The following is an 18,657-nucleotide window of genomic DNA, read 5'->3' as shown; positions in this document are numbered from 1 at the left end:
CAACTGCGTGAAACACACAGGTGTATAAAAATACAACTGCGTGAAACACACATGTGTATAAAACTACAACTGCGTGAAACACAGAGTGGTATAAAAATACAACTGCGTGAAACACACAGTAGTATAAAACTTCAACTGCGTGAAACACACAGTAGTATGAAACTTCAACTGCGTGAAATACACAGCAGTATGAAAACTCGGCTGCGTGAAACACACAAACTTCACGCATGCGTGGAGTGTACGGGAGTGATTCACGCAATGGTGCGAATAGTCACGGCCTTTTCGAAAATATCTCTGAAACTAAGGAAGATGGCGAATTTTTACGAAAATTTGGGGGAAAGGGGGGGGGCGTGCATTCAGAATTCAAAGCCAAAAAAACTCGAGTTGGTGAGTTTTTCAAAAATATCTAATTGATGTTGATTTATTTACTGGTTACCGCAAGGCCAAAAAAGAGTAACCTTCTTCATTAATCCACCCACGGTCAATAATCCCCACATTAGGTTTATGAGGAAACTTGGTGCTGCCCTCTGTTCGGGTCACCAATATCAGAATCCATAATCTGGAGAAGAATTCGCACTCCTAACAGTGCTTGGGGATAAAGCCATTTGAAATAGAAGAACTGTTAGGTCCTGCTGTATTCGTATTTCCAACTCTGTCATCTCTGTTATCTCTTACGTTATTCTTCATCTGAAATGAATGATCATCGATGACCGATTTCATGATCCAAGTTTCAGAAGGCCGTGTTGACTCCAGGTCAAATTGGCATGATGCTGAGTTCCTTCATGTGGGGCTATGCAGTGGCTCAGGTCCCGTTAGCTCACTTGGTGAGGATATGGAGCGCCAAAAAGGTTTTAGGAATTGGTCTACTGATAAATGGACTTATCAGTATTTCAACTCCAATTATCTTTGATGAAGGTGGCTGGATGTATCTATGTGCAAGCAGAGTTGTCATGGGCCTCTGTCAGGCCTGTCTCCCATCCTGCTGCCACACTGTTTTATCTAAATGGGTACCTCTCACCGAACGTGGACGCCTGAGTAATGATTTCTTTGGTGTTCTGTTCCTTCTGATTTTTAGGTATTAATACTTATTCTGGGCAATCTCTTCAGGTTCTGCGACCTTATCTGGATCAGAACTGGGGGCGATAGTTTCACTGCCAATAACTGGGGCTCTGATTGACGCCGCTGGATGGAGAAGTCCATCTTACGTCTTTGGTGCTGCTGCTCTCATTTGGTCAGCCATCTTCTTCCTCATTGGGTCAGATTCACCAGCTACAGCTTCTGGAAAGTCCTGTTGCGGGATCAGTGACGCTGAGAAAAAGTATATCGAGAGCAGTCTTGGAGTTTCGGAGGGGGGAACAGCGGCCGTTGGCAAAAAGGTGAGTTTCCTGCATTGTGAATATATTAGATAGGCAGATAGATAGAAGCAATTCATTATTCCCCTGCGATACAAAGGATCCCCTAAGTGAAAACCAAAATAAAACAACCATTACATATTTATTCATCTATTATTAATTTTATTTTGGATTCTGCTGGTTTGTTGTTTTTGAAAAAGTTATTCATGTGGCATTTTTTTCTTCTACTCTGTATACGTCTCACTATCATTCACGGATTTTTCATTACTCAGCATAATGAAAGAGTTAAAATTCAGAAAATATTTACGGGCAAGGGATTTTAGAAGGAAGCAGGTGGACCTTTCGTCTAGCTGAATAGATTGACTCTTAATCAGGGCTCTTGGTATTCGCTTCGAGAGTCGGTGTTATATACTGAAATGATTCGATAGTTAATGAGAAGAAATAAGTCGACGTTAACGTTGATGTCAAGTTGCTCTTGTCTTCTTGTATATCAATTTTCTTGTATTTATTGTTTCGAAGAGTTCGAAGACACCTTGGCTGGCCATATTAACGAGCCCACCATTCTGGGCACTTCTTATCGCGCATTGTGGACAGAAGTGGGGGTATTACATGCTACTCACTGAAATACCGATTTACATGGATGGTGCTCTCGGATTCAATATCAAAGAGGTGAGTGAGGAGAATTGATCCTACACTGAATTTTCATATTATTAAGACCGGATGCAGATAACATACTATCTGTCAAAAAGTATTGAACATGGGCGAAAGACTAAATTTGATGATGATCAAGATTATGAATATATGATTGGAGATGATTGGAGATCATTTCTTTCTGTAACAGAATGGAGTGAAATCAGCGATTCCATACATAGTGCTGTTACTCCTGACGTTTCTTACGAGTTGTCTGTCAGACTGGGGTGAGAAGAAAGGAGTATCACGAGGATTATTACGCAAATTGTGCAATACTGTCGGCCACTGGGGACCAGCACTGGCACTTGTTGGCCTTTGCTTCGTATCACCAGGGGATACGACCCTATCAGTTGTACTGTTGGTTGTCGCTGTTGGAATGAACGCCGGGGCTATGTGTGGATTCCAAATAAATCATCTGGATCTGAGTCTTGAATATGCTGGACTACTTATGTCAATCACCAATGGTATGGGATCAGCTGTCGGGTTATTGTCGCCTCTGGTTGTTGGACTGATTGTCACTGATTCGGTGAGCATAATTTTCATGATCTTCGATTATGAATTCAGTAGTGAAGTGGCGAAAGGAGATGATCCCAAAACAATTGGGCTTATTATCTTGCCAATGTCTTTCCAAGAGCGGAGTTTAGAAGAATTCAAGAGACCTTCCTTTACTGGGAATTTCTCAACTCATCTCCATACTTCATTTGGCTACTGAACTCCGTGTGAAAGCTCTGAGAAATTTCTCCAGATTTGAAATCACATGTATCCCAATAATAATGAATGTTATCTTTTTCAGAAACGTACAGACCAGTGGCAGACGGTGTTCCTCATGACAGCAGGAATTTATTTCGTGGGCAATTTGATATTCATTACGCTTGGAAGTGGTAAGACTCAATGGTGGGATAATAGTGAAGATTCTGACGAGTGTGATAAGAAAGAGTCTTGGAGGCCCCGAAAATCGTCCATTGCTGTTAGTGATGCTAAGGTACCTTAGGACTACTTTTTTTAATTAATGAACGTAAGTGAGAAAGACTGCTGAAACTTCAAAGTGCAAAAAAGTAACTTTCTGTAATGGAAAAGTGAGGTGATTTATGTAATTTAGTATTATTCATTGTAGGCAGTGCACCAAGAAGATTTCAATGTATAATGAAGATAAAGTCACTGTTAATTATAATGATTATAGAGAAGTAGTTCTTTTATTCAACCCTGTATGATACCGTATGTCTAGGGGCTTATGTTTTTCCTTCGCGAATTTTCATCAGAATCAATTATTCACAATTACTCTCATTGCACTAAGTGACAGGATTGATGAGAACAATGATTCTCAATTCATCAAGAGTTCAATTGTGATATTTCAATGAGCGATTCGTTAATTTCGAAATCCCTATGCTCGCTGAATTAAATTTCCATCATAATAATAACTCAAATCTTAGTAATCACAGGAATTTCAGTGTTGCTCGGGCAGAATGTAAAACAGTAATTACGTAATTTCTTAAAGCCCTGAAATTTATATCCTTTACCTCTTGCCTTCAATTTGCGTTACTTTCCAACAAAAATAGTCAATCGTATGCATGATCTTTTTTTACAATTTCAATCGACGATTTCCAAGAATTTTCTCGAATGTCTAGAATGTCGCAAATCCCTAAAATAAACGTTTTCCTGTGTCCGGTATTCCTCGGCGGGGATTTATCGCTGATCGTCGATCGTGCGATGATAAAAATTCAAATTGAAAATTCAAGGCTATCAACTGTTAATGAAAGGTGATGATTTGATATCAGTGGGGGCAGTCGGAATGACGATTGGCGGCTGTAATATTTCCGGTCTCAGATAAATCTTGCACACCTTGGCCGGTATCAGAGGAGGAAAAGAAACGGGAGCCATTTCGACGGGGTTTACCTCCCAATCGGTTCAAACATATGTTCCATGGATGTGACTGAGTTAACAAGGAGAGGGAAACATGGAAAATTTCAAAGAAGACGGTGAGACCGTCAAGGATGTGCGCTCTCGAGGTCTGTTTGAAAACTATTATCAATTGACGAAAATAATTATTGCATAACTGATTATTGAATTATCCCGATGGATGACGCGCGGGAGCTGAAAATACCACGTGGAATTTACCTCTACAACCTATCGTATATTTACTAGATAATTATATAATTATACAATTTTATCAACAGGACTGGGGGTTAGGCATTGTCAATGCATCATGCTTTCCCTGGGGTATGCAATCGCCTATATGATTAGAACCTGTCTCTCGCTGATAGTTGTCGGGATCCGAGAAGAGCAAAAAAATGTGAGTGTAGTATAATCTGTCATCTCTCTTATCTCCTTAGGTGTTTTTAGTTTAGCCTGAACCAATATCATTAATGGATTACTATTTGGGCCATAATAGAATCATACATATATATACGTATTATGAAGCAGGGATGCTATATGCAATTATTTTACCCTCAATCCGAGGAGGGAATTGACCATTGAGTCAAGCATGAACCAAGCGTGGATCAACCATGGCTAATTCTCGGTTTGTAACACTAATTCGAGCTTGGTCTTTTGTTCAATCTAAGCCAATTCACGCTTTAGTATTACAAGGCACCAATGGTAAGAGGGAAGTACTTTTACGAGTCAGAAGACGGCGCAAACGGCGTTGAAAATTCGCCAAACTGACCCGGGGCAGTGTCTATGAGCATGGTAGAATGTTTCTCTACCATTATTATTTATTTATTTCCATTTATTTATATTTTATTTATATTTATATTTTTACTTTTCACGTACAAAATCCAAAAAATCACGGGAACCTGCAATCCCGATAGGGGGGACCCCTGACCTTTGCGTTCGATGGGTTCCATTACCTCTTAGCCAAAAAACTGATTCTTAGCGAACACATGGGTTAGGGTCGGATGGCTCGGGACTTCTAGTTTGGACGTTACGAGACTAACCTTATTTTTCTGGTGTTGTGTGTTACCGGAAAATTCTGACGATATCGAGACCTACCGAATTTTCGACACCCGTTTATCTGAAGCGGACATATATTTTGGGTTCCAGACTACGGTGAGTGGAGAGCTGAACAGTTTCCAAGTTAATTTGTGTTTATTAAGAATTAATTTTTCGTTATTTGATAAGACACTTGGCGTATGGCGGTTTTCATGCCATTTTAATTAGTTCTATTCTCCTTTCGATTTCTTGCCCCTTATCCGGCGGAATTGTTTTGTTTCTCGATTTCAGTTATTTCGATTTCGCCTACTTTTAGATTTTCGAGGAATTGGATAATTTGTTTTGAAATACGTAATAAAATTCAGTGACATTTTCTCTTAATTGTATAACTCTCGTTTCATCTAGCTACACTGTTAAAAAATTACATTTTGGATTTCAAGTGAAAAAGCTTGACATTTTTAACGACAAAATTCCATAAAATTTCTGTAGAATTCTTCATTGACGAATCAGTTAATTTCTTGAATATTCAAGTAATTGTCGATTTTCAGGTGCATATGGCACCGAAAAACCTTGAAATTATTGAAAATTTAGGCAATAACTTCTCTGAATTTTCAATCTATTGAAAATTGAATGGTATGTGATTGAACTAGTGATATATTTTGTCTTTGATTACTGTCGCTGATCTAAACATGGACCAAAAGAATTGAAATAATTTATTAAATCACAATTTATCGAAAGATATTCTGTATGAGTCCGTTCACTGACAGAGTGGAGTAAAATCGGCATTACCATACATCGCACTGAGTCTTTTGACGCTACCATCAAGTTATCTCTCAGAATGGAGTGAGAAGAGGGGATTATCACGTGGACTAGTCCGCAAAATTTGGAATACAATTGGCCAGTGGGGAACTGGACTTGCAGTTCTTGGTATCTCCTTTGTATCATCTAGTAATACGACACTAGCCGTGGTACTGTTGGTCGTCTGTGTTTCGTTTGACGCGGCGAGTAATTGTGCCTATCTAATTAATCATATGGATCTGAGTCCCAGATATGCGGGAGTGTTGGTGGCTATTACGAGGACAGCTGCGATGGTCGTTTCTGTACTGGCGCCTCTGATTGTAGGATTGATTGTCACCGATTTGGTGAGCATTTTAGTCGTGCTTCCACATGATGAAATAATTGATGTTTTGAGAGAATTTCCTGAATTTGATGCCATATTTTTAAAAAATGCTAATAACTTTTTCTCCTTGCAGTCAAATGTTGCTCAGTGGCAAACAGTCTTCTTCATAACAGCAGGAATTTATTTCCTGGGGAATATAATATTCATTTTATTCGGAAGTGCTGAGACCCAATCCTGGGATTCATGAAGGTTTTCAGACCTGATTTGTACCCGTGGAACAGCCTCACACTACCCCCACTCTTCATCATTTTGAGGTAGTGTGCGTGCGCAGCCGGACCTTTTTTATGGCACTCTAATACGTCGAGAGCTTCCTACTCCTCTCACACCGATATGTCGATGGTCAATTGTTGGTCGATCGATGATCGATCAATCGAACCGTGATCGACTGGCACTCGACTGCATGAATAACTCGAATCCCCTATCGAGAGATCCGTCAGGGAAAATAATCAAATAATATAGAACAATGTTTTTTCCTTCTTCTTGTATTTTTGACCAGTTAAAAGGTAACGTTGGCGGATCTTTCGATAGGGTGGGTCAAATAGTCCAACCAGTTAAGTTCCAGTAGATGGCCGTTCAATCGGGATTGATGGATCGACTGTCCATCGATTACGCACAATCGCCAACGATCATCAATAATCAACGGCAACAATCTGTCATCAACCGAGTGAATAAGTCTGTTGACCATCTATCAAATTTCATCCATTTCCGAACAAATAGATAGCAATTCATTTTTTGCAAATTATGTAAAAATGTTAAACCTGAATAAAAATATTTCTTACATTGGTCTATAATTCGAAGTCAATCCTCATTGCACTAATGCTCCACCTCAATTTCATGTTAGTCGGGACAGGTGGCAAATACATATTATGAATGCAATAATTGTTGAACTATTAGTCATTAACAACATTTTAAAATGACCTGATGGTTTCACCATTCACCAGGAATATTGAATGGCGAAATAATTTAAGGATATCCAAGCATGTTTTACAGTTTGGTACAGACATTATAGGTTCAACCATTTTCAATCATCAAATTTGTCAATTAAATTCCGTGACAAAAATAAAAAAAAAAATGATGAGTATTCAGCGTCCTTCAAATGACGTTTTACACAGAATGATCATTTCTTTAAACATTCGTTATTTATAAATTATTTATAGAAAATTGTCGTAATTTTCAAATATTTCATTTTTTAATTATTTCATCAATTTTGCTGCCAAAGTAAACTTTCTAATTTTTTTCAGATTTTAAAAATGTTTTCTAACTGTTCAATATCGAGATTCAAATTCAGACACGCAAAGTTTAAATAATAAAATCATTGTAAAATGTCCGGAAACTTAGAGTCAAATGTATATCCTCAACTAATTAAATATATGAAATCAAGAGTGAGATTTGCAGTTCAATACGAATTTTAAACCGGGACTCCTGCAGGATAATCGCGAGAATCAGTCATCGGTGGAGCCTCTCACCTGCCTCGGACGAGTTCTCAACACCTACTGAAATGATTTTTACGTCCACCGGGAATTACATAACATGATCCATTTATCCATTTCCTAGAGTTATCTCACCCAAGTAAATAAATTCTTCTACAGCTAATTCTATTCTCGGGATTGAATTTTTCTCTCAACAATTATCAATCTTTCGATGAGGAACGAGTGGGGGAGAGGAAAAATGACGTCTCAAACACGTGTTTTGAAGACGATACTACCAGGAAAACTGACCGCGTTGTGATTCTCAGTGGTGGGGCAGAATTTTTTCCCGATTATTAGTATTGAATTCACTATTATGGATCCTGTTTAACCAGTATCGTCGACTATGACGGATAACCGAGTGGTAACAGTCCCTGATAATCCCGGTAATCGCAACTGTTCAGGTGTAACTATTCAAAAAGATCTTCTTTTCTCCGTCAACTCAACATCATCAATGTCATTTTACTATAATTTTCTTTCGTGCTTGCGACTTCAACGGAACAGATCATCATCTAAAATTATAAATTCCAACAGTGTCTTCCATTAATCGTCTCTATTTTTTTCCAATCAAAATTCTCAACTTTTCCACAACAAGGAAAAAAATTGAAAAACAAATTGAAAAAAATTAATGAATAATTAATTTACAAATAGATGATGACAAGAAGAATAACTTTGAGGAAATAATGTATTTTTACTGATCGATGTGAAGAATTTCGTGACGGAGTAGTGACAACAGTATTGCAGAATACTTTGAAGCAAACTCAGGTGTTCATTAACGAATAACCCGGAGATAATTAAGATTTAATGTCATTTTTTCAGCGTATGTAATTCAAGGCCACTCATTTATCCGTTTTTCCGTAATAAAAACCAATTGCAATCCAAGTGTCAGTGATAAAACTGAAGACCCTGAGCTGGTGATATAGTTACCCACATGTCTAATCTTGAGAGTGATTATAAATAAATTCAACGGATCTCAGTTACAGTTACGATTTGAGATCAATAAATTTGTTGAATGGATTCCAGAAACATCTTTCACATGACAATGTGCTAATTGATTGGTTTTATAATAGGATTCTTGGGTGCCAGGCATTGGCAATGTATTCTGTGCTTCTTGGGCATCACTATTGCATATGTAAACAGAGTTTGCATGTCCATAGCCGTTGTGGCTATCAAGGAGGAGTTGCAAGTGAGTGGCTGTTTAAGAATTTCAGGGCTAAACAAAGGCTATAGGATTAAAAAGTGTTATAGGATTTTCTATAGATTTCCTACAGCATGACGTATAGAATTTTCTATAGGGTGTCACCTAGGAAATCTAGTAGGTAAAGCCCAATGAGAAGTTCTGTAGGGAATCCTATAGAAGAATTTCAGGGATGAAAAATGCTATAGGATAAAGATGCTATAGGATGTTCTATAGGATTTATTATAGAATGTCGTATAGAATTTTTTACGGGATATCACCTAGGAAATCCAGTAGGTAAAGCCCAATAAGAAGTCCTTTAGGAAATCCTATAGAAGAATTTCAGAAATGAAAAATGCTATAGGCTTTTCTGTAGGATTTCCTATAGGGTGTCGTGTAGAATTTTCTACGCGATATCCCTTAGAAAATCCGGTAGGTAAATCTCAATAGGAACTCTTTTAGGAAATCCTATAGAAAAATTTACGGAATTACAAATACTATAAGATGAAAATCCTATGGGATTTGCTACAGAATGTATAGAATTTGCTACGGGATATCACTTCGGAAATCCAGTAGGTGAAACCTAATAAGAAGTTCTTTAAAAGATCTTATAGAAGAATTTCAGGAATTAAAATTCTATAGGATTTTCTGTAGGATTTCCTATAGGATGTCGTATAGAATTTTCCGGGGAATGTCACCTAGGAAATTCAGTACGTAAAGCCCAATAATAAATCCTTTAGGAAATCCTATAGAAGAATTTCCGGGATGGAAAATGCTATAGAATCCAAAAGCTGTAGGATTTCTTACAGGACATCTTATAGGATGTCGTGTAGAATTTTCTACGGGATATCACTTAGGAAATACAGTAGGTAAAACCTACTAAGAAGTTTTTCAGGAAATCCTATAGAAGAATTTCAGGAATAAAAAATGCTATGGAATTTTTTTTTAAAGGATATCCTATAGAATTTGCTATGGGATATCACTTCGGAAATCCAGTGGGTAAAACTCAATAAGAAGTCCTTCAAAACATCCTGTAGAAGAATTTCAGGGATAAATACCGCTATAGAATAAAAAATGCTATAGGATTTTCAGTAGGATTTTCTATAGGATGTCGTATAGAATTTGCTGCGGAATATCACTCAGGAAATCCAGTAAGTTAGTAAAACCCCATAAGAAGTCCTTTCGAAAATTCTATAGAAGAACATCAGGGCTAAAAATTCTATAGGATTCTCTACACGAAAGCCGAGAGTGTCTCTTCCGATGTTATTCTCTAAAAGCACTGATTGTTGAGATAGCGCCCTATTCTCACAAGACTGAAAGAATTTACTCCTTCTTTTCACTAAATTGCTGATACACAATTCCAGGAAAAAGGATCGACTCTAGATGTTGGCCCAATCCTGAGTTCATTCTTTTGGGGCTATACTGTAATGCAGATACCATCTGGCCACTTAGCTAGAATATGGAGTGCCAAAATGGTTTTCGCAATTGGTGTACTGTTGAATGGAGTCGGCTGTATGTTGTGTCCAATTTTCTTCGACGAAGGTGGCTGGATATATCTATGCGCATGCAGAGTTATCATGGGACTCAGTCAGGCCTGTTGTCTGCCCTGTATTCACACAATACTGTCCAAATGGGTGCCTCCAACCGAACGTGGACGTCTGTGTAATTATTTTTCTCCAGTAATTATTTTTCGGAAAAACAGATTCAATATGAAGCGGTAAAAGAGGAAAACAATCGCGACTTGTCGAGTATTATAGCCTTGCAAAAGAGATCTATCTAATTTTTCTCATGAATCAATAAATAATACATCATAAAATGCTAACTAATGCTAACTAATTGAAAAGATAATTAGGCTTCCGAATGGGGAAGTTATTTGAAATGTCTGTTGAGATTTGAAAAATATTTCATGATCTACATTCATAGTTTTTGAGAATTTACCCAAAAACAGTACGGGTTAAATAGTAAAGGGAAAGAATGAAAAAAGTAAATTAGTTGGTAATTTAATATGCAAAAAGAACTCCCCTTATACGCGTAAAATTTTTATAGAATAACATAGCAAATTCGATGGACAATTATGTAGGATTTCTGTTGAGCTTTCTATTGGTTTTTGTATGATTCTATTGAAATGTTCAATAGAAAAATTCTGTGAAAAAAATTAAAGGAATCCGATTTTCCTACAGACTTGACTCTATTGAAATATTTTTTATACTTTTATATTCAACTTTCATCTTGCTCCAAATTGTCTTGATCTCCCTGTTTCCTTAATTGATGATTGTTCTTGGGCATTTTCTCCAGGCACTATGACCTATTCAGGAGCACAGTTTGGCACAGTTATTTCATACCCCATATCTGGAGCCATGATTGATGCCGCTGGATGGAGAAGTGTTTTCTACTCCTTCGGAGCTGCTGCTGTCATTTGGTCATTACTTTTCTACGTGTTCGGGTCCGATTCACCAGCTGTATCAACTCAGAAATCTTTCTGCGGCATCAGTGATACCGAGAAAAAGCGCATCGAGAATGCCCTCGGGGTTCATCAGAGTGAAGACACAGTGGAGCGTAGTAAGGTAGGAGTAAGAGCTGTCCTCCAAATCCATGTTTTCATCTTTTCTCATTTTCATTTGTCTTTGGAGCCAATATTCTTAGACGAACAAGTATTTACTATTTCATTACGCACTAGGGGGCGTTGTCCCTTGCTCCTTTCGCTGGCCAATTGCGGAGGGGTCCGCCCCCTTCGCTCGCTTCGCTCGCTCCGTCACCCGAGGGGCCATACGGCTGCGGCCATGACTGTTTCTCGAGCGCTCCAGTTCTCGAACTTCGTCTTTCGGAGTTCGCTGGGAGTTGTCAAACGGGACAGTCGCTCGTCTGTTCCCTTGTAAAATATCTATCATTCCATCCGAAATATTCTGTCTTAACATCTATCCTTTCTTCTTTTTCTCACTCGTTCTCGCATCTTTCATTGGCATTCCGATAATTAATAGCAGTCTTAGATACTGCCAGCGGCTCCCAAATGGAATTTAGTTTAGTTGAATCGATCAGCCGATTGGGGAGAGTGCATTGATAAAAGTGAAAAGTTTTTTTTTAATACTATCGATAATTAATATTGAGGCAATGTTAGCTGCCAACGTTGGAGCAGTGTTGGCTGCCAACATTGGGTACTCCTTTTTCACGTATTCTTCTTAATTTTTCTTTTGTTGGTCTATCTGCTTTTAGGTTCCCGAAACACCGTGGGGAGCTATATTGACGAGTCTACCATTTTGGTCACTAGTAGCTGCACATTGTGGCCAGAATTGGGGCTTTTGGACGTTAATAACGGAAACACCTAGTTACATGAAGGGAGTGCTTAACTTTGACATCACCGAGGTGAGTGGGGAAACTGGAGATTATTCTTTACTCATAACTTCATTTTCTTGGTCAGCTGAACGAAATTGGACTGCTGATCCGACACACTTCTGACACCGATTGCAGTAAATGAGAGAAATTATTGAATTGAAGGAGTGGTCCTATTAATTGCGAGAGAATTAAGGAGGCATGTCTTTAATTTTCAGACAAAGAACCAATTAACTAAACAAAATCAAAACAGTATCAATCGTCACTCAATTCACTCTTTAGAAGAAAAACTTTACAATAGTTCTAATGCTAAGACAGGAAAAAGAGCGAAAGCTAACGGTATAGTCCTGGTACTGAAAATTTTATTTGCTAGCACGTCAATTTCTCCTGTATTTGTATGAAATTTTCTCTGAAATCCTCAGAAATTTGGCTCTAGAACACTAGAATGTTGCAATGTTTCATCTCTCAAAATAATAATGAAGTATTGAAAAAAAAACTGGTGAATAATAAAGCAAAACTTGCTTGAATGTACATATAAGTGCCAGAATTTTTCTAGAATTCATAAGAAAGTTATTTCCGTAAACAACGATGGGAATACGGTATACCGTACACCATAACAGACTTCAAATGTATTTTCAAAACTGAAGAAAAATGTAGCACAGTAACAAACATAAAAAAAACCGAAGAACTCGGAAATAGAAAAAAAAGACAGTTATTTGAAAAAATAATACGGGAAATGCTAAGTTTCGGAAAAAACTGGCGCGCATAATTCGAATGTCAATGCAATCGCTGGAACATCATGGGAGAGGTATAACTACAGAGAAACACCTTAGTTTCACAAACGTCCGTACAAACGCGCTAGGCATAGCGAAAAGGAGATTTCATAATCTATGAATCTGCAATCAATTCGTTGGACTCATGATGTGAATAAGAAGCCATTGACATAACTAAAACATGCCGATTGACACCCTCAAGTGATTATCAAATCCTGTGAATCGAAAAATTTCTATGACGACACGCGAGATAATATTTTGATTCCCTCCCATTCCAGAGAATTAAATCGGTAGATAATCTTGATGGAGATAGCGAATCGTCAAGTTCTGTGGTGTAACAAAAAATTGTAGTTGTTATAATTGATCGATCTGTGATAGTGATCATTTTCGCGGAGAGACAGTTCTTAAACAAAATGATGAATGATTAAAGCTTCTAAATGTGGAAACTCCGTTGAGAATTGAGAGAATATTGTGATTTAAAATATTCTTCCCAATGCCATCTTGACCGAATCTGTCAAGAATCATCATTTGTTGTTAAAAAAATTTATTTTAAAACCAATAATATGCACGGAAAAGTAAAAAAATTTAACGTTGGAACAATGTTGACAGCCAATGTTGGGGCAATGTTGCATTGTCAAAATTTTTAATTCAATGAGTCATTGAATTCAATTAAAAACACATCGTCATAAAAATTCTATTTCAAACCAAATTGCGAATTTATTAGTAAAAATATCTCAACTATGTTGTGACAAAAGCAATTTCCCATCAAGATTAGTCATTTTCTCTAATTTAAGGGATCTCCATTATGTACGAAATATGCATTTTGAATAGTTCCCCTAATTGAAAATGATTGAAAATAATTTCCTCAATTTCTATTCACAGAATGGGCTGAAATCAGCGCTTCCATACGTAGCAATGTTGGTGCTGACATTCCCAGTCAGTTGGCTGTCAGATTGGGCCCAGAAAAAGGGATTATCGCGTGGTGCATCACGAAAAATATGCAATACAATTGGCCACTGGGGCCCAGGGCTTGCACTCGTTGGTCTCTGCTTCGTTTCATCTGGTGACACAACACTACCCGTTGTACTATTGGTTATCGCCGGGGGACTGAACGTCGGGGCAATTTGCGGATTCCAAATTAATCACATGGATCTGAGTCCCAATTATGCTGGCTTACTCATGGCTTTCACGAACTGCGCTGCGGCAGTCGTTGCCCTATTGGCACCTCTTATTGTTGGAGAAATTGTCACGGACGAGGTAAATGACAGTTTCAACGACTTTCAACGAGTGCATTCAAATCCAGACAAGCTGACTAGTCCGTTCCCTTCGTGGCGTATCCCCACTTTACCAAATCCCCACTCACATCGTATCCCCCACCTTTGAAAATCAAGGGACCGGACTGGTCAGTTTAACTTTGGAACCCATCACAGACAGATTCAAGAAATTGGCGACAACTTTCGCTCGGTAAAACTCCTATTCAACACAGTATTGCGATGTTACTGGCCAACTCACCACAGAAAAATATTATATGGACAATTTATTAAGGGATATATCATCACGTGAAGAATTCATCACAAAGCCATTTTTTTAGCGAATACTTCATTAATAGGAAATCGTTAAAAGGGAGAAATTTACAGGATAAATTGAGTATTTGCTGATATTCTAATACTTTCTTACAACATCGAGATTTGAGTTGATACTTGTGATAATGTGCGTTATCGATTTAGCTCTCGATAAACTGGACCATATTCTCGACCTTTGTCATAAGCCAACACCGAAAGACAATATAAGTACCCCTAGCGATTCTTTTAGAAAATCTGAGAGCCATTCGTACGAAAACATCATTCTTACGACTTGTCGAATTAATTTTAGCCTTGGACAATTGAATTGTCGGTTGTACACGGAAAGAAAAATCTCTCGAAAATTAGTGCACCGTCTCACCAACGCATGGGACTTACCGAAGGGGGCACAAGAAAGTAGAGGGAGACACTGAAAAAGTTGTTTCCCGTACTGAAAAATTCAGATGTGGCATCCCAATTTTTGTGAGTCGTGCACTAATTTTTCATGCGTTTTCCATAGTTTCTCATGTCACTCTTCCGAATAACTGGGTGAACAGCATCCTTTTTCTCATTGATGAAATACACTAATTTTTAAGGAAGGTTCTTTCTACTTTTCAATGTATTTTTGTCTCCGTGTAATCCCCTGAGACCTTCAAACAATCGAATATTTCCCAATTGTTCAGTTGTCTAGTAAAGAGAGGGATGGTACGATTACGATTCCTGTGATGCCATGAGTGAGGATACACATGACAATACGTGGCGCCAAAGGAATCGTAATCATTTCATCAGCGTAACTTGTGTCCACCAAAAATGGCTCTATTACTACTTCTCCAGCTGAAAATTTTTTTAAAGAAAATTCTATTGGATTACTATTTCTTCGGTTACAAATTATAAATTCTATTAGTGTTGGGTGGATTCTACTGTATAATTCTGCAATTTTACTGCGCGTTTTTTCAATAAAAAATGTTCAATAGAACCTATTTTATAGAAAAAATCGGTAGAATTTCATGTTTCTCTATAACTTTTTCGATTATCCATGATTGACGAATGAGCTACGAAATTTTTCAATAGAATCAGCCAAAAAGTAATAGAAAGTCGAGCAGAACTCCAACAGAATTTTCTATCGAATTCACTAGGTTTTTTTATGAAATTTTTTCGTACCTGAAACGTTCAAGTACTGAGAAAACCGTTAAGATTTGATTGATATCGTACGCAGTTATAAAATTTCCAATGTATTTTTTCTTTCAGAGGAACGCGGACCAGTGGAAGATTGTTTTCTACCTGTCCGGAGGTATTTATTTCCTTGGAAATTTAATGTTCATCGTGTTCGGTAGTGGAGAGACTCAGGGGTGGGATGACATTCAAAACACTAAACAAAAGAATGATGGAATGATTATCCATCTTCGATCGTCATCAGCTGCTGCCGAAGACACTTTGATTTTTTAGGAATTGCTCCTCACGGCGACAATTATTTATTCAATACCCAGAAGACTTTGTTGTGAAATTAAAGACCATTACTGTTGATGAAAAATATTCTGTTAGGATATTGTTGAGGAGACACTGTATATTTGAAATAAATTATTTTGTGATAGAAAATGATGCTCGACGTGCGGATGTCTCTGGGTTATTGGTATCGCGATACGCGGTAGTGTATCGGCCAAGAAAATTTTTGACTCCGACTGTACAAAACATCAGGCCGATCGCTGCCGTGGGTCTATACACGAAGCAACTACCTCCTCCACTACCTCCGAATCATATCCATATTAAGGATGTTTAGCCATTTTCAGCAAATCGTAGTTTTTCATGTTCAAGGAAAATTCTATAATTTTTTTAGCTGATAGCAGGACATATGAAACAAACTTCATTGATGTAAAAAAAAATTAATCGCAATAGCCTCGTCAGAAATAAATAAACAAATTTTTCTTTATACACGGGCGCTTATGGGATTTACGTTGAAATTTATAGTTCACCTACTAGAAGATTCTAAAAATAGAATTGTGCACTATGTTCGTTCATTCGACACTATTGATTTCGGTTTCTTTTTCATTTCTGTGTATGTTTCAAAAATTATACTTCCCAGTAAGAACCAAACTAAACTCTTTTTTGGCAGTTTTTTTACAAAAAAATCATAAATCTTTAGGACATTTTATCGAGTGTAATCGATCGTCCTCGATACCACGAGATTATTCATTATCTGCACACTTGAGAGATCTAGTAGAAAGAAAGAGTGTTAATTGATAATGTGATTGAGTATTCGCTCCTGGTCAGGTGCTCGTGTGATAATTGAAAAATTATTTTTCTTCGGTAAAAAAAATTTTCCGGTGTTTTTCCAAATAACTATCATAAACTCTTTTTCACGCGAAAAATTATCAACAAAAAATTTATAATTATTGAAAAGATATAAATTTTTAAAATCATGATGTACGCATTTTTTCTTTGTTAATTATACAAAAAATCGTTGATTATTTTTTAAAAATCTGTCTTCAATGGCATTTCTGAACATTTCATATTGTTTATGAATTAATTATGACTAATTCGGGATTTTCATGCAATCAAAGTCAAATTAAAGAAAACAACAGTTTTTTCTGCTCAATGAACGGAAGGAGTTAGTCTTGGGGAATCATCTAGGTCGTCTCCGACGAATCGGGTGGGGGGCAGTGATTGGGGGGGCATTTTCGCGGTCGTCAAACGCCGATCGATTCATTTGTAGTCGAAGAGTTGTATTAAAAACACCGGATTCAGTGACAAAATAACGCAAAGGAAGAAGTTCGTTACTCAGTTTTGTTTTGGGGTCCTGGTTTGATATCAACGCGAATCAACGATATCAACATGACGGATAGACTCAGAACCAGGAGGATCTCCAGGGTGGAGAACATGAAAGTGCCTGCCCACAAACCAAAAGGTAAATTAACGAATTCTATCAATTCAATGATTCTCGGAAAATTTCAATTTTTTTTTCGAAATTAATTTTAAAAAAAATTTCAACTTTTTCATATCTTTAGATCATAAAGAATTATGTTTTTTTTTTAAGTTCATGTTACTGAATTATAATCGAATCGATAGAAATCGGTATGAAAAAATTAAACAAGTTATGCGCAAGAGAATTAATTCGAAAAAATTATTTTGTTCCTTCAATTTTTGTTTCTATTGTTGCTATCGAAGTATTTGTGTTTACAGTCAGACTCCCTTTTTCTAATATCCCCCTTTCTTCGATGGCACGAGTTGAGGCGCATGCGCACTTCGAGGCACCGCGAGTCATACGTCAAGTCATCCTTACTGTCTTCAATTAATGGAAAAACTTTTTATTTCAATTCTCTGGCACCTATGACAATTATTTCATAAATTTATTGAGTTCGATTTTGGGTTTAAATCGCCTGAATGCACAACAAGTGGCGTTAGGTAGGCCGGCTGAGATCTGCGCAGTAGATTGCGCAGTAGCGTCACTAGTGAATCAAGTGCATCATGGCATTCGACCTTCGCAACATGATTGAAACTCAGGAGAAGAGGAGAAATGTAGAATACAGAGTATCTTTTTTTTTGGGACGAAAGTACTGTAAGGTGTTTCATGTGTAGATCACCGGGGGGTGAAACGGAAGGGGATTCTTATTGTGCTCGAGCCCTGATTCAATCGCTGAGCACGAAATTTTTTCCAATTTTCAAGTAACTATTTAAGTGTGCATTCGAACATTTTTTTAATAATAATAATTTTTTAAATTTTATTTATCAGATTGATCGAGTTTTTTCTCATCACCTACAGGTGTCAAATAATTTTTATTGAGTGTTTTTCTAATTATTGAAATAATATTAAAATGCGTCTCGAGTTGGTAAACCTGTCGAACTTTCCCATGATGCTCATTGACATTCGAATNTCTTCGGTAAAAAAAATTTTCCGGTGTTTTTCCAAATAACTATCATAAACTCCTTTTCACGCGAAAAATTATCAACAAAAAATTTATAATTATTGAAAAGATATAAATTTTTAAAATCATGATGTACGCATTTTTTCTTTGTTAATTATACAAAAAATCGTTGATTATTTTTTAAAAATCTGTCTTCAATGGCATTTCTGAACATTTCATATTGTTTATGAATTAATTATGACTAATTCGGGATTTTCATGCAATCAAAGTCAAATTAAAGAAAACAACAGTTTTTTCTGCTCAATGAACGGAAGGAGTTAGTCTTGGGGAATCATCTAGGTCGTC

General features: G+C 37.2%; 3 protein-coding genes across 7 annotated transcripts in view; all 3 read left to right on the top strand.

Annotated features, from left to right (window-relative positions):
- Window positions 1-3,226, top strand: part of LOC107036600 (putative inorganic phosphate cotransporter) — a 14,360-nt gene extending 11,134 nt beyond the window's left edge. The window contains exons 3-7 of the mRNA XM_015254658.2: window positions 729-1,035; window positions 1,108-1,376; window positions 1,872-2,021; window positions 2,194-2,568; window positions 2,836-3,226. Of these exons, the coding sequence (XP_015110144.1) occupies window positions 729-1,035; window positions 1,108-1,376; window positions 1,872-2,021; window positions 2,194-2,568; window positions 2,836-3,033 (1,299 nt within the window). The 3' untranslated portion in view covers window positions 3,034-3,226. The remainder of the gene's footprint in view (window positions 1-728; window positions 1,036-1,107; window positions 1,377-1,871; window positions 2,022-2,193; window positions 2,569-2,835) is intronic.
- A 635-nt stretch (window positions 3,227-3,861) lies between these two features.
- Window positions 3,862-6,941, top strand: LOC107036694 (putative inorganic phosphate cotransporter). Of its 2 annotated transcripts, none has more exons than XM_015254814.1 (5): window positions 3,862-4,048; window positions 4,217-4,332; window positions 5,082-5,087; window positions 5,738-6,112; window positions 6,224-6,941. In XM_015254814.1, the coding sequence occupies exons 1-5, from the start codon at window positions 3,997-3,999 to the stop codon at window positions 6,335-6,337; spliced, it is 663 nt and encodes a 220-aa protein (XP_015110300.1). In that variant the 5' UTR covers window positions 3,862-3,996; the 3' UTR covers window positions 6,338-6,941. The 2 variants fall into 2 exon arrangements, with proteins under 2 accessions (XP_015110300.1, XP_015110299.1); XM_015254813.1 differs by having other exon boundaries at window positions 5,025-5,087.
- Window positions 6,942-7,901: 960 nt separating this feature from the next.
- LOC107036692 (putative inorganic phosphate cotransporter) lies at window positions 7,902-16,048 on the top strand. Of its 4 annotated transcripts, none has more exons than XM_015254810.1 (7): window positions 7,902-8,002; window positions 8,687-8,802; window positions 10,158-10,455; window positions 11,089-11,357; window positions 12,004-12,153; window positions 13,776-14,150; window positions 15,701-16,048. In XM_015254810.1, exons 1-7 carry the CDS (start codon window positions 7,963-7,965, stop codon window positions 15,896-15,898), a joined length of 1,446 nt encoding a protein of 481 aa, XP_015110296.1. In that variant the 5' UTR covers window positions 7,902-7,962; the 3' UTR covers window positions 15,899-16,048. The 4 variants fall into 4 exon arrangements, with proteins under 4 accessions (XP_015110296.1, XP_015110295.1, XP_015110298.1 ...); XM_015254809.1 differs by having other exon boundaries at window positions 7,920-8,020; XM_015254812.1 differs by lacking the exon at window positions 7,902-8,002 and adding an exon at window positions 8,041-8,381.
- Window positions 16,049-18,657: the final 2,609 nt, after the last annotated feature.

Source organism: Diachasma alloeum, unplaced genomic scaffold (assembly GCF_001412515.2).
Source record: "Diachasma alloeum isolate Michigan unplaced genomic scaffold, Dall2.0 Dall_scaffold_00210, whole genome shotgun sequence".
Classification (NCBI taxonomy): domain Eukaryota; kingdom Metazoa; phylum Arthropoda; class Insecta; order Hymenoptera; family Braconidae; genus Diachasma; species Diachasma alloeum.
Note: the sequence above shows the minus strand (reverse complement) of the source record. Positions and strands in the feature narration are given on the sequence as shown.

Coding starts and splice junctions, on each gene's coding strand:
- LOC107036694 (XM_015254813.1), top strand. CDS start 3,997: ATGGAAAATTTCAAAGAAGACGGTGAGACCGTCAAGGATGTGCGCTCT. Junction 4,333..5,024: donor TCCGAGAAGAGCAAAAAAAT/GTGAGTGTAGTA, acceptor GACGATATCGAG/ACCTACCGAATTTTCGACAC. Junction 6,113..6,223: donor GATTGATTGTCACCGATTTG/GTGAGCATTTTA, acceptor TTCTCCTTGCAG/TCAAATGTTGCTCAGTGGCA.
- LOC107036692 (XM_015254809.1), top strand. CDS start 7,963: ATGACGGATAACCGAGTGGTAACAGTCCCTGATAATCCCGGTAATCGC. Junction 8,803..10,157: donor CTATCAAGGAGGAGTTGCAA/GTGAGTGGCTGT, acceptor ACACAATTCCAG/GAAAAAGGATCGACTCTAGA. Junction 12,154..13,775: donor TTAACTTTGACATCACCGAG/GTGAGTGGGGAA, acceptor TTCTATTCACAG/AATGGGCTGAAATCAGCGCT.